The sequence below is a fragment of the Macrosteles quadrilineatus genome, unplaced genomic scaffold, assembly GCF_028750875.1.
Source record: "Macrosteles quadrilineatus isolate MER2022 unplaced genomic scaffold, UCM_ALF_1.0 Scaffold_6__1_contigs__length_79288215, whole genome shotgun sequence".
In the NCBI taxonomy this organism is placed as follows: Eukaryota; Metazoa; Arthropoda; class Insecta; order Hemiptera; family Cicadellidae; genus Macrosteles; species Macrosteles quadrilineatus.
The window spans coordinates 37,559,727-37,573,874 of NW_026542599.1; the positions used below are offsets into that span (position 1 = coordinate 37,559,727).

General features: G+C 35.5%; 1 protein-coding gene across 3 annotated transcripts in view; it reads right to left on the reverse strand.

Annotated features, from left to right (window-relative positions):
• Positions 1-565: 565 nt before the first annotated feature.
• Positions 566-14,148, reverse strand: part of LOC128996345 (insulin-like peptide receptor) — a 137,192-nt gene continuing 123,609 nt past the window's right edge. The window contains exons 14-21 of one of the 3 annotated variants that reach the window (XM_054421613.1): positions 13,331-13,501; positions 11,518-11,752; positions 10,204-10,245; positions 8,742-8,860; positions 7,792-7,980; positions 6,513-6,664; positions 4,806-4,967; positions 566-1,012 (exon numbers count right to left, since the gene is read on the reverse strand). In XM_054421613.1, coding sequence (XP_054277588.1) covers positions 803-1,012; positions 4,806-4,967; positions 6,513-6,664; positions 7,792-7,980; positions 8,742-8,860; positions 10,204-10,245; positions 11,518-11,752; positions 13,331-13,501 — 1,280 coding nt within the window. In that variant the 3' untranslated portion in view covers positions 566-802. The remainder of the gene's footprint in view (positions 1,013-4,805; positions 4,968-6,512; positions 6,665-7,791; positions 7,981-8,741; positions 8,861-10,203; positions 10,246-11,517; positions 11,753-13,330; positions 13,502-14,148) is intronic. The other 2 variants (XM_054421614.1, XM_054421615.1) reach the window with 2 other exon arrangements.

Consider the following 14,148-nt stretch of genomic DNA (forward strand, 5'->3'; position numbering starts at 1 on the left):
AGGATCATCATAAGACAAATCCAAATCATAAGACTTTGTTATACATACACCAGTAAGTACAAAGAATCTTTTTCCAAAACAAATCATGAAACTGATTCTATTTTACTGAGCATCTGAGGGTAAAAACTTAAAAAAATTACCCAGTTTGAAAAATGCATACGGCCTGCTCTATCCACACAAACAAGCAAATCCAAACCTATCCATAAAGCGCTATTAAGTACATACCAACTGTTTTGCTCCCTTCGTTTATTGTTTAGTCTAGAAATGTTTTGTCTAGAAATTTATCTTAGCTTTAATGACAGTAAATGCAAGAATTATGTTATAGATTAACAACATGATTTAAACTCATATTCTATGTTGAATACAATAATATACAACAATGTACAAAAAGTAAATCATTCTTTGTACATCTGTTTATAGAAAAAAATTCTGCAAACATTTTTTGTAATTTTCTACGTTGTTAGTATATTGCTCTTGTAATGTTCAGGTAATTTCACACAAGAGGATGGTTTCAGATTCCAGATTATAAAACGCCAAAATACTGATAAAACTTAATATTTACCAATTTTGATGGGAAATGTCCAAAATAATCCCTCACAAGATATTCACATGACTAAATTCCCACATACATTCTCCCAATAGTCTTCTTTGGTGGAAACTTCCACTTGACATAAGTACCATTTAAACATTTAGCATTCAGTTTGACAGACGTATAAATCCCTGGTTAGTTATAAAGATTATGTATACCCCAAGCGACTATTCATGTTATAAACTGACTACTGCAGACTTCCCGAGTGTTCCCCTAACAACACTTACAATACTTACAAAAACATTCATCCTGGTACTGACCAGTGCTCACGTATTCCGGGTTGATTGTCGTAAACAGTCTGGGGTTGTTTTGCTCCGATTGCTTGCGGTAGTACAAGATCCCAGCGGCCGCAAAGGCCGACAGCAGCCCCAGACAAAGGATGAAGGCGATGAAAAGTTGAGTGTTGTAAGCATTTCTCCGCTCCTGCATGAAAAATTAAATTAATGAGACACCCTTCAAGGCCTATTCAATCATTATTTTTACAACCCACCTAGATTATTTGGAGGTTTTTGGCCATTGGCATTTTTTTTAGGTTTTCTTGTATGGAAATTGTTAAAACAAACTTGTTACTGCTTGATCTAGTCTGTTTTAATTTTAAATCTAAACCATTGGAATTTCGAATGGAACAATTACAAAGGCTTCAATAAAAAGCAATCCAAACCCCTTGAACATTTTTATGCCAGGGATCAAATCAGTCCCCCTCACACTGAAGTTGGAGACGCTATCATACAATTTTTAATGTATACCTATCACAATGTCATCATCAATATAACCCCTCCTCCCCCACCCAAAAAAAAAAAAAAAAAAAAAACTTTTGGGGTGTGTTGCTAGACTGAAGGTTAGCGTCTCTAACTTCAGTGTGAGAGGGACTGATTTGATCCCTGGCATAAAAATGTTCAAGGGGTTTGGATTGCATTTTATTGAAGCCTTTGTAATTTTTAAATTCAAAATTCCATTGGTTTAGATTTAAAATTAATAAAACAGACTAGGTCAAGCAGTAACAAGTTTGTTTTAACAATTTCCATACAAGAAAACCCAAAAAATGCCAATGGCCGAAAACCTCCAGCTTTAGTAACCACTAAAAGAGAAGAAATTTATGAATCGCAGCACCACTGCATCGTTGCTATCTCAAGGCACACACACTCATTCCTTTACATAACACCCAGCAGTAATGATAAACTAGGCCGTTGGATACAACAAGCAAACTTGCTTAGCTCCCAGGAACTTTCCAAATACCACATCAACATTGAGAAAATCGCAGAACCACCCCTCCCAAAGTATAAAATCACACTACAAACTAACAAAAACCAAAGTTGCACACAAGAACCCCTAAACACTCCCACCTCCCAACATCATTTTTTAGAAGAACACCCTCATCCCAGAGAAAAGCACAAAACCCAGCTCAAAGATGTAACACATCCCCTCCGACACTCCGTACAGTAAAATTCCAAACACCTAATAGCCAACAAGGACTTAAAATTCTACACCAAAACATAAATTGGTTATCTAAAAAAACTGATAGACTAGCACACTTCCTCCAAGATGAAGACCCGGACCTGATCATAATAACAGAGCACGGCGTAGCACAACAAAACTTGCAAAACACGTGGGTAGAAAATTACTCACTTATTGGAGGCTTCTCAAGGAAATCCCATGTCAAAGGAGGAGTGGTCGCTTATGTAAGAAGTGGCTGGGAAAAGCATGTATCACTCATATGCACAAGTAGCGAGGAAACAGAACTAATTTGCGAAACTGTGCTCTTTGAACTGAAGCTAAACAGGAATCCACTGCTGGCAAGAATCGGCTAGACTTAAAAATTAATATATAAAGGCCTTAGAAAAGGAGCAAACCACCGGACTTATGGAAGACAAAGCCAGAACAACTATTAAAAAAAGGGAGTACGACCAGCATTTGAAAATGCTTCGGAAAGAAAACAACACAGCTCACATAAACCAGGCTGAAAACAAGTCTAAAGCACTGTGGCAAACAATAAACCGAGAAAGGGAAGCGAGATCAAATACTGAAAACCAAATCCATCTTCAAGTCAACAATAAAACAATAGACGACCCAATAGAAGTTTCAAACTGTTTTAATGATTTTTTCTCATCAATAGCCGACCGAACACTCCAAAATAACAATAACTCTAGAACCAATGCCTTAACAGACCACTTACCAGCAACACATCACACACTCCAGTTCAGACGGGTCACACAAGAAGAAGTGCAAAAGGCCATTTAATCTCTAAAGATGAAAAATTCATCCGGAACTGATGAGGTATCAGCTAAACTTCTAAAAAACTGTAAAAATGAAATAGTAATACCCCTGACAGACCTCATAAATAAATCACTCTCACAAGGAAAATTCCCAGATGAATTAAAAATAGCTAAAGTCTACCCAAAATACAAAATGGACCAACGATAGAAAGAAACAGCTACAGGCCAATCTCCCTAATATCAACATTTTCAAAAATAATCGAAAAGATAGTACTAGCCCAACTCCTACACCATCTTCAAGAACACAACCTTCTCAATAGTCAACAGCATGGATTTATCAAAGGCAGATCGACAGCCACAGCCTTAATACAACTGACGGAGCACATACTAGACCAACTAGAAGAAGGCAGCACTTCAACAAGCCTCTTCCTAGATTTTAGTAAAGCTTTCGACTGCCTAAACCACAAACTTCTTCTACTCAAGCTGGAAACACTAGGCGTGAGAGGAAGAGCAGCAGAATGGTTTAAAAGCTACATTAGTAACCGGAAACAGCTTGTGGAAATAGCCTACATAAAGAACAACACAAAGTATAAGGCCCAATCCAAAGCTGTAGACGTGCAAAGAGGAGTACCCCAAGGATCAGTACTTGGCCCAGTCCTTTTCCTCCTTCTCACGAATGACCTACCTAGTTGGATTGGGGAAGATGGACACACCACCATGTACGCAGATGACACGGTTCTCACATTTGCGGACAAAACAATGGAAAATCTGGAAGAGAAAACCAACACACAACTCCAGAGAACAAAGCAATACTGTACCTCCAACGACCTAGTTCTAAACGAAAGCAAAACCGTTCAAATGACTTTCACCACCAAACGCAACAACACAGACATTACAATACCGGGACTACAAACACAAAATACCTAGGCATCATAATTGACTCCAAGCTATCATGGAAACCATGATAGACCAGCTCTGCAAAAAGCTAAGTTCAAGTCTCTACGTTATACGTAGGATGAAGCAAGCTTGCAGCCCAGAAGTAGCCAAAGTTGCATATTTTGCTCTATTCGAGTCCCACCTCACCTCAGATATGGCATTGCGACATGGGGTGGAACATTAAAAGGCAACCTGGAAAGAGTACTCCTAAAGCAAAAAAGAGCAATTAGATGCCTTGCCGACCTGAACTACAGAGACAGTTGCCGAGAAGCCTTCAAGAACCTTAAAATTCTCACATCAATTTCACTCTACATAAGAGAAGTCATTATCCACACCACTAAAACAGCCCAGCCAAGACACAAAGACATACACCAGCACAACACACGACATGCCGCCAATTTTTCCCTCCCACAACACCATCTGAGTCTGTACGAGAAGAAACCATCCTACAAAGGTGCTCTGTACTTTAACAACCTACCAGAGCACCTCAAGAGAGAACAACCCAATCTGCTCAAGAAGCACCTGACAACATGGCTTATGGACCGGCCGTTCTACTCTGAGGATGAATTCTTAAACAATAAGCTACCATGAAAAAAAGAAGAAAAAGAAGAAAAAAATTCTAATTGTGATTGCAAATTACTGTAATAGTTTATGTACATACTGTACATTTTATGTACCTGACGCATGAATGTTCTCTAGGAATATTTCAATAAAGATTTTGTCTATTGTCTATTGTCTATTGTCTATTGTCTAAAGCTATTATGCTTTTCTATTGGTAATTTTGTCAGGCCTTAAAACCGAACACAGTTAATAAAAATACAGATTGTTTTTTTTAGTGCAGATTTTGGTACCAGTGTATTTTTACTCATTGCTAGTGTTTTTTATTAAAAAAAATTTGCTACAAACACTGTTAATTGATTTTATTTGTCGTTATTACTATCTGCATTGAATGTTTATTCAATATTTTTTTAACAACTCCCATTTTGCATGGGAAGAGGAAAAATCTCGTCACAAACTATGAGTACAATCTCCTCCAGCTCCATATTTTGTCATCAGCGATTCCATACCTTGATGTCAAAGTAGGCACTCTCTGTGTAGTTGCCGTTGCCAGCCAGTGAGGTAGCTCTCACTTTGACACTGTAGTTGCCAGGGCCGAGGTTCTTGAGGATGTAGGACTTGCTCATGTTGTGGAACTGTAACCTTGTGATACACTCCACTGTAGGCTTGTACTGTCAACATCAACATATTAACGTAGATAAAACACACTCACTTAATAGATTTCTCATCCTTATGGAACAGCTGATGCCAATTTAATTGTTAGTTCTGTACACTAGAGGTCGTGTATTGTTTAAAATTTGTTTCTTGTTATATCAGTCATTTATAACCTCGTTCAACCAAAAAAACGATCTAATCATAAACAATAACTGGTCTCCTAGTTATATAACCAAACAGTTAAGTACAAGATTTTACCTGACCCGACATTCCAACAATATACAGGGGATTATGTACAATATTATCCACAATATTACAATATTATTACAATATTATTGTTATTTTACAATATTATCCATTTCACTCATCTTCTAACAATAACGTTCTTTTACAATCAAAAGCTAGGTTAGGAAAATACTTTAAAGCATAACAATAACATTCAAGTGCACAGCTGATTTCTAGCATTGAACGTCCTTTGCTCCATCGAGGTATATTATATTTTATTAAGTTGAGCACTCAATGTTATTTGAATGGGTTTCATTACTTCACCAAGAGAGTTTTTGAAACTTTAATTCACTGAGTGAAGTAAAGAAGTTGTTTACAACACGCTTGGGATAGGGAAGTTTAACATGGCGGGTTGGATAAAAGAGTAAAACATATTGCCGCAAACCCAAACTCAAACGGACAACCGAGTCCAAAATGACAGCTGTTCAAAGATTCATTGAATTCAAAGTGCTATTATACGCTACCTCAGGGGTGCCCGCTAGAATTCAGAAAAAAATCATATACTTAAGCATAGGTTAATATGCACAGCAAATTAAAGGTCTTTATTAGTAGAATACAATGAAACAAATTTGAGCTCAAAAGAACTACGGAGTAAAAAATGGCAGCCAATCAAAGATTCAAAATGGCAGATTCAAGAAATATTTTAACGGCAGCCATTTTTTACTCCGCTGCCCGCTTGAGTTCAGATTTGCGGCAATCTGTTCTACTAACTAAGAGCTTCAAATTGATACCAAACATGACCTAAGCTGCTATTTAAGAATTTTGTCTGACACCTCGTGGGCTGTCCCCCTTAAGGGATAAAAAAGTAATAATAACTTAAAAGAGTACACATTTATGACTCTTTATTTAATATATTTGAATCATAACAAATATATTAAACCGTTCCAGGACTTTACAATTACACTGTATAGACTATCGACCTAATTAGACAACAGTACGTTGGGATTTAATTATACATCAAAATCTGTTTGAAGTTAAGGATGTAACATAGAGCATAAGGTCTAGGTTTTTAGGATTTTTTCTGAGGATAGCAGGCTTACCAGAATGGGAAAGAGGTCTGGAATGTACTGCCCAACATTAGGAGGCCTAAATACAAATTTCTCATTCTTAGTTTAAAATGCTGCTAATATTTTGTGAACAGTGTAAAGATTTGTGTTTCTTATGGCGGATTGGGCTCTTTTCCTCGGGCTGCCTCCTGGAGTAAGGCTGTTTTCTTCACAAAACGCACTAAATATATTAAAATCAGTTTATAAGGGTTGACTTTGACTAATGCTTACATTCTCTATGTCAATGCGGCGATACTCTATCTGGTAAGTGACGATGAGGCCGTTAGGGTTTGGAGGTTCGTCCCACTTGAGCAGCACGTCGCCCGTGTGGTTGCTCTCTTCCAATACTATCACCGTGAGTTGCTTCACATTGTCCGCCGTACCTGTTCACAACAAAAGATTAGTCTTATTTTATTTTATTTAGTCTGATTGGAACAATGATAATTAAGTTCTAGAGTGTTGTTTTCAAAACCTTTTATGCCTTTTTGCAATTGATAGTACAGAGTTGTAAAGATATTGTGTTATTGTCAATTTACTGAACATCAACACAATCATAACAAAACAAACCTTTGACCTAATTTGTGAACTAGGTACTTACTTACTGCTGTGGCCACTGGTACCCTAAATGGTATTTGGCCTCCCCAAACACATTGCCTGCATACATGTCTGCATCTTGCGTCCTCCTTCCTTCTTCCCAGTTTTCTTAAGTCCTTTTCTACTTTGTCTCACCATCTCAGTTTGGGTCTATCAAGGGGCCTTCTTCATTCTGGGTTGTTCTGCAGTACTTTCTTTGGCAAAGGGTTGTCTTCTTTTCTTGTGATATGTCCTGCCCATCTCATCCTTCTAATCCGTACCTCAGCGACAATATCCAGATCTTTAAATAATTCTCTCAGTTCACAATTATGCTTTCATCTCCATTGTCCATCTTCAATTAGTTGGCCCATAAACTTTTCTCAATATTTTGTTCTCAAATACTATAATTTTCTTTTCCGTTTTTTGTAGTTAAAGTCTTTGTACAAGATTTTACTTAAAATCTAAAAAATTTACTAGTAGCATTTGCGGAACTTGGGCATTTAAAAAGAAATGTAATAGCCAACTACTTGGTAGATAGGTGGGTAGCTGAGTGGTTATAGTGCTCACCTACTAACGAAAAGGATGCTTGTTAAATATTAAGAAAAGGCAAGCTTTTTTTGACCCCTTGAAACTAGTGCCAGCTTTCATTGAGCTTTTAATAAATAGTCCTGGCTAAAGAATCACCTATCTTAGTAAGTAACAAAGCTATAATCTCATTTATTAAAGGCTCTTCCTTCACTCATCTTCACCTTAAAGTACACATATTTATGAATCAGCATCATTCAAATCCTAATCTAATCTTGAAAAGACATACAGTACCGGTAATACACTTTAGAACAATACTGAGGTGACACAGCAGTTTTATTCTAACTGGCAACCACAGCAAAAAGCTACCAATGAGATTTCACCACCTATGACAAGTAAATCAGTGACTCACTTAAAGGCTGCGTCCTGGCTGACAGTATGGCCTGTGCGCTGCAGTTGTTATTCTTCCTGCTGTTCTTCTCATCCTCTGTCAGTTCTCTACAGGCAGTCACTGATATCGTGTAGTGAGCAAAGTGGCGGAGATTACGCACAACCAGCATGTGAGAGTTACCAACCACGTACTCAAAGTTCTCCTGAGAATCTGTGGGTGAAAATTGAAATGTTTGAGGAGTTGATATTCTACTGCATTGTGGGCAAAACTTAGAATGTAGGATGTAGGATGTAGATGTAGGAAATTGATATTTGTGCACAAGCGGACACTTTAATACACAAATCAAACACATACAAATATTTTAAAATTTATTTTTCTATGTAGGATTAATCAACTTGTACGCTTCACTGTGTTTTTAATTTTTTTTTTTTTTATTATTATTGAATCTCCTGCTGTGTGTGCGAGATAAGGTCAGTAATACGTTTTTGACCACAAGAAACATATTCGATGCTGACATTCATCGCTAGATGGCTGAAGTTTATGACACATTATTGCAATGATGGGGGGAAAGTGCATAAAGAGGCTAGGGAGTTTAAAAATGGCCATGAAAATGTTCATTTCGGAAGGAATTATGTTTTTGGTGGGTAGCCACACTTTTCACAGAAGATCACAAAGAAAACAGGTTGTCACAGCCATTTTCACACTCTATAACATTCAAATAAATTTTTTCAGCATCCGACATAAAGATATCTTTTTTTGAACTCAAACCTTCCCAGGTTGAAAATTTTGCTGGTGAGGGTAGAATATTCCGATTTTTCTGTAAAATGTAAACTTTTTGTGCTCAACTCTGCCCTATTCCAGTAAGCCTGCTACCTTAAGAAAAATCTTTATAACCTATACATTTGCTCTGTTTTACATTTTTAGAAATTATACAAGTTTACAACAGTGACTAATGGTTACAATATATTTACCGGGAGGGTTTTTGTTCTTGGAATCTCCCAGAAGCGTCAAACCTCCCTTGTTCGGGCTGGGAAACTCATTGTTGCCTTTTTCGTCTCGAAATTGAATCTCCCTCTTCTCTCTTTGAGGCCTGCACAAGGATGATTCATTTTAACATTGAACATCACCTAGAGACATGTTTGACTAACAAAACTACAAAGATGGATAGTATGTCTTTGTAAAGTCAAGTGTGAGTGGCCTAATAAAGTGCAGGACTTATATTCTTGAGACTTGTATAGAATCTCGTCCATCACCAATGGTTATAAGGTAATGAAGGATCCATGTGTTAATCAGACACATTTTTGATGTCAGTCCACCTATCTAGAAAACAAAGCAATATGTCTCAAGGAATATTCCCTTTGTTTTGGAAATTCCCAAAACAAAATCCATATGTATATAAAAATTAAAATTTGTACCTCTGAATAGTTTTAAAGATGCAATATCAAAATTACATCCAAAACTAATCCATGCATTGACACAAAAATTCCCTAAATTCTATTAAAACTTTCCAAGGATTTTGATTATACCATAACACAATTTGTGTATATTTTTCAACTTTTATTCCATTTATTTATTAAGGTTAACAATTTAGTAAAAATTATTCATGCAGCATAAATTAACAAGTTATGACAAGATTAACATCACAGAAAAAGCAGCCTCGCAAAACAGCCAACTGATACCATTGAATGAAAATGAAATGGAAAATTATAAATGGTTTTTATTAATGAGTTGGCTTTAAGATGGCTATGATAATTTTAACAGCTAGTTTAGTAAATATTTACTTTTCTTCATTTATATACTTTCACTAGTGGGCAAGTAATAAATTTACCGTACAAAAAAAAATTGAAATTAAATAATTGGTTGAATTTTAAAGTGTTTATGATTTTACACTGGTGTTAAGCGCCTAATAACTAAGACTAACAAATTTGATATCTCTCTACAACAAATTTTAAAAAATTATGAGAACTAAAGAATGGTTTATCATAGATTCGACCAAATATGCTACTCCCTTTAACCAGAGATATTTTCCAACATTACTATGGACTCTTTTATTTAAAACCTAACACAAATATAACATTACATTTTTTTTACTAATTTAAAAGTATAATAACGTAACACTCATTTCATTGCATCTATTAGGCCTACACGTTGTACGATTTATTTTCCTAAGTTTCAATGTTAATTTACAACACGGTCTGTTAGTTATTATCTTTGACGAAGCAAAGGAATTTGCATGCATTTTGAACAAGATTAAACATAGAGGTTTTGGAGTCCCAAAATTGTTGCATAAAAAAAGACATCACAAGATACTGATTTTGATGATTGTTGTGAAAGGACATCAAGATGTCAATGTTTACGACACAAATGAATGGATGGATTCTGACATGAGACCCAAGCAAGATCAGCATAAAGCTCATTTTGCCCATTTTTTACCTCTCTTGTGATTCAGAGTTGAGTTTCTCGGGGACATTTTTTCTGAAGAAAAAGAAAACAAAATTTCAAAGTCTTCTCAAAGCTTGGTGATAAAAACTTAGTAAATCAGAAGGTAAGGTATTACAAGTATGATGCCCGTTAATTTTAAAACACTCAAGCTTTGCCTATATTAAATCGTAATTTTAATAGTGCAAGGCAGCCAAACATTTTGGTTTGGCGACCCACCACCACTTTGGAATTTTTTGGTAACTCTCCTATAAAATAATATTAGGCTATCATGCTCACAGAGAAACATACACCTTATAAAAATTGTGAGGATGGTGGTATTGAAAGTACAACATCCACTCCAGAACAATATTTTTTGAGAAACTTTAATTTATTTAGAACCAAAGTTTAGGCTTACTATTTACAAGAGACTTTATGTGGATTGAAAGCTGACAACTACTGTATGTGTTGGGCATTGTCCACGCATATCCTCTCACACAAATACGTTTCTATGACCCAATTAAGTTAAATTAAGCCTTCCCGTTGATTTTAATAAAAAAATTATGTTTTAAATATCCAGGGGTATAAAAGTATGTTTTATATGTTTAGAATGTTGTTTAATATACCGTCTATCATAAATCCATCCTATCTGGATTCCGTAGTCGCGGCACTAACCCGATGATCTCTAACAATCACAAACGCTCACTTGTAATCATCTCCCTCGTACACGATAATATCATGATCATCTCTACGACTTGAAGGTTGGTCCAAAAACAAATGGGCTTGGTTGGCCCTTTGTCTATTGAAGCAGTTTTGTAAATTATAGGTTACAAAAGCTTTTCAGATATTTTTCTGATCACAATATCAGAGTGTTATTCACACCCAAAAAATCCCAATAAATTATTAAAATCCACATATAAAATTTGGAATGAAATATTCCTAAAAATCGGTGTTTGAAATTCCTAGTTTTAAGCTAAAAGACACATCAATCACGTTTAACAGTGAATATTCTAATGTACAGCCCTTGTTACCCACTCGGTACTATTCTAGTGCTCACTAGACCATTCTACTAATTAAAAATTACCAGTACCGGTTAAAAAAACCAAACGTTTGTAATGTTTGGTCTCCTCCTGCGATACACCAGTGAGTCGGGGTTGTTTGAAGTTTGTAAATTTTATTTTTTTAAACTACCTTTCCACCTACTTTAAAATTACAAATTTAGAGCGGAATGGCAAATCAATTAGGTATAGCAATGTATTTAACGCACAAAAATGAGATCAATTTTAGTGATTAATTTTAAACTCTGATTCAAAATGTGATTTTTCCAACCTTTTGACGTAGACTTGGTTGTGTAAAGCGTCTTCAAAGTGGATCTGGAATTGTATTTCCTTCTCTTTCTGTTTCTTTTCCTTCTCTTCTTTGTCATCTTTCTTACACGCACATTCCTTCTCCTTGGCGTACTTGCTGAGACTTACGTCTCCGTCATCTCCATACTTGTCTACATCTCCATCTTCTACCTTTGTTGTTGAAGGTTTGCTGCTCTTGTCGGATAAGGCGAGTGCTGCTACAAAAAAGAAACTATTGATTACATTCCTCTAGCCTAACCTAAAGGTCAAACTATTGAGGAAAGTACACTAATGATTATATGAATGGTAAACATAAAGTTTCAGGTTTTACTCTTTCAATATGGCGGATTCTTGAAAACTGCTATCAGATTTTGATATTTAATTTTGGAATTTACAAAACTACTTCAAAAGTTGAAAGCAAGAAACTAACAATTAAGTACACCTATTTAATAGTTTGGAAAGTTAGTCAAGATTCTAACCATTTAGAAGTTATTAATTAGTCCCGTAAAAAGTAACTGATAGAAGTTATAAGTTAGTGAGTTAAAAAAGTAACTGAGGGGTTATTAGTTGGTTTAAAAACTAACTGATCTTATACTAACTTAAAGACTAGATCTTCTTTGTATTACAAGTGTCATTGTGATCAAATACGTTAGTTATTCATTGTGATTTCTGTCAAACATAACATTTGACGTATGTATCCAGGAAGCCTCAACCCTACTCTATCCCAGTTGATCAGGAGTTGAGTATCACAGGTTAAGGTTACTACCACAGAATAAAATACTTTACCCTTGTCAAAGAATGAAAAACTTTGTCAACAAGAGCGCTGACCCTTACCGATCGCGTAATAAACTCGTATTTGAGGTACTGTACTTACTCTTGCAAAAAATCTAACTATTTAAACTCCAAAACTACTAACGAGTATAATATCTTTTTGTTAGCTAGAATCTAACTAAGCAAAAGTTTCTTCTTTTTTTTACTAACGAATATGATAGAAGTTACCCGAAAAACTAACAAATATCGCTAATTGTTAGAATTTCTATTCGTTATTCCCAAGTATGGTACCTAATTGGAATTTTTGTCCAACTCTTTTCATCTATACTTCAGAAAATCTCCCAGGGGTTGAAATAGTGTGTTTTCTGTGTATAGACCTACTTATGTCCTACCTGGACCTTTTCTAATGTAAGCTAGCTGATATCTCTTCTCTAAAAAATACATATCAGAACTCGAATCGAGTTTTAAGCTGTAACTTAAAAAAAAAAATAGATCTTAGTCCATTTCAGAATCTGACTGAATCTAAACATGTGTAATTTTGAAAAGGAAAGTAAACTGAAATTTGATGCACAAATAGTCGATCCTACATTGTTGTAAAGGTGAGTTTTTACCGTCTTGTATTTGCACTAAACTCAATTTGAAACAATACTAAAAATATAATGCTAAGGTGAAGTGGTGTTTCAGTCATATTGATCAATATTATTCCACAGTTATTACTCCAACAAAGAATACAGAGAACATTTCAACTAGGAGCTGTCTTCAAAATAGGCTAACTCACGCAGTGAGAAGTGTTTACAGTGCTTGATTTCAAATATGAAGATTGCTGGTTCAAATCTGGACGCAGTTGCCGTTTGTAATTGGGTTATCAACAAATTATGCTATATAAATAAAGGTTTAGATTTGATGGTAACAAGAGGCTCTGTAATATTCCCCTACAAAAACGTTAACAATTCAAACGATGTAGATAATTCTAAAATGTCTTAGTAACGGAGTGTTAACCAATGTTTGTTATACAAGTTACTCACGCTCATTGCAGTAGTTCCGTTGTTCCAGAAACTTCTGATCGTCATGTTCCCAAGTGCCTCGTACGATGTACTGAGTAACATTGCCGTTAGGTACTGCAGGGGGGTTCCAGTGAATGACCAGCTCCGATGAAGAGTTGGAGTAAGCCTTGAGAGCACGTGGTACTGTTGGAACTGTACAGAAAGGATTGTAAGTATTGAACCTTTGACTATTTATTTATAGAACTACGTCTCCATATTTTAGTTGTCACCGGTTTTAGAATCAAAATGGACATAACTTAGAACTTTGTTTACACCTCCATAACATAACAATCTCAAATTATAACAAGTGCATTTTCAAATCTACTTGAAAACACCCTAACACTTACAATTTAGTTTCAGGTACTAGAACAAGTCAAGACTTGAAACCCTCACTACACCATACTCCATAACACAACAATTAAACTATTTTTGGCTTCCAGCAAACTCTTATAAAAATTTATAAAACCCAAATCTCATCTTTTCAACAGGATGAAAAAGGAAATTTCATCTTTCTGGCATTGGTTGGGAAAGCTGCAACTTGTAAAACATGATTTTTTTGTTATAAAACACACTTGTTCTACAACTGGCTTAATATTTTTAAACATGCCCTAACTAATTACTATAATTAATTTATAAAACAAATTGTATAGTGTAATGTGGCTAAAGACTAACAAACAAAAATAGACTGTAATACACTGTTTCAGTGGCTCATTCAACTTCAGCTGATAGGTATGACATTGGAAATGCAGTGTTGCACAGAATGTTTGCAAAATCATAGACAATGACAATGTGTATTTTTT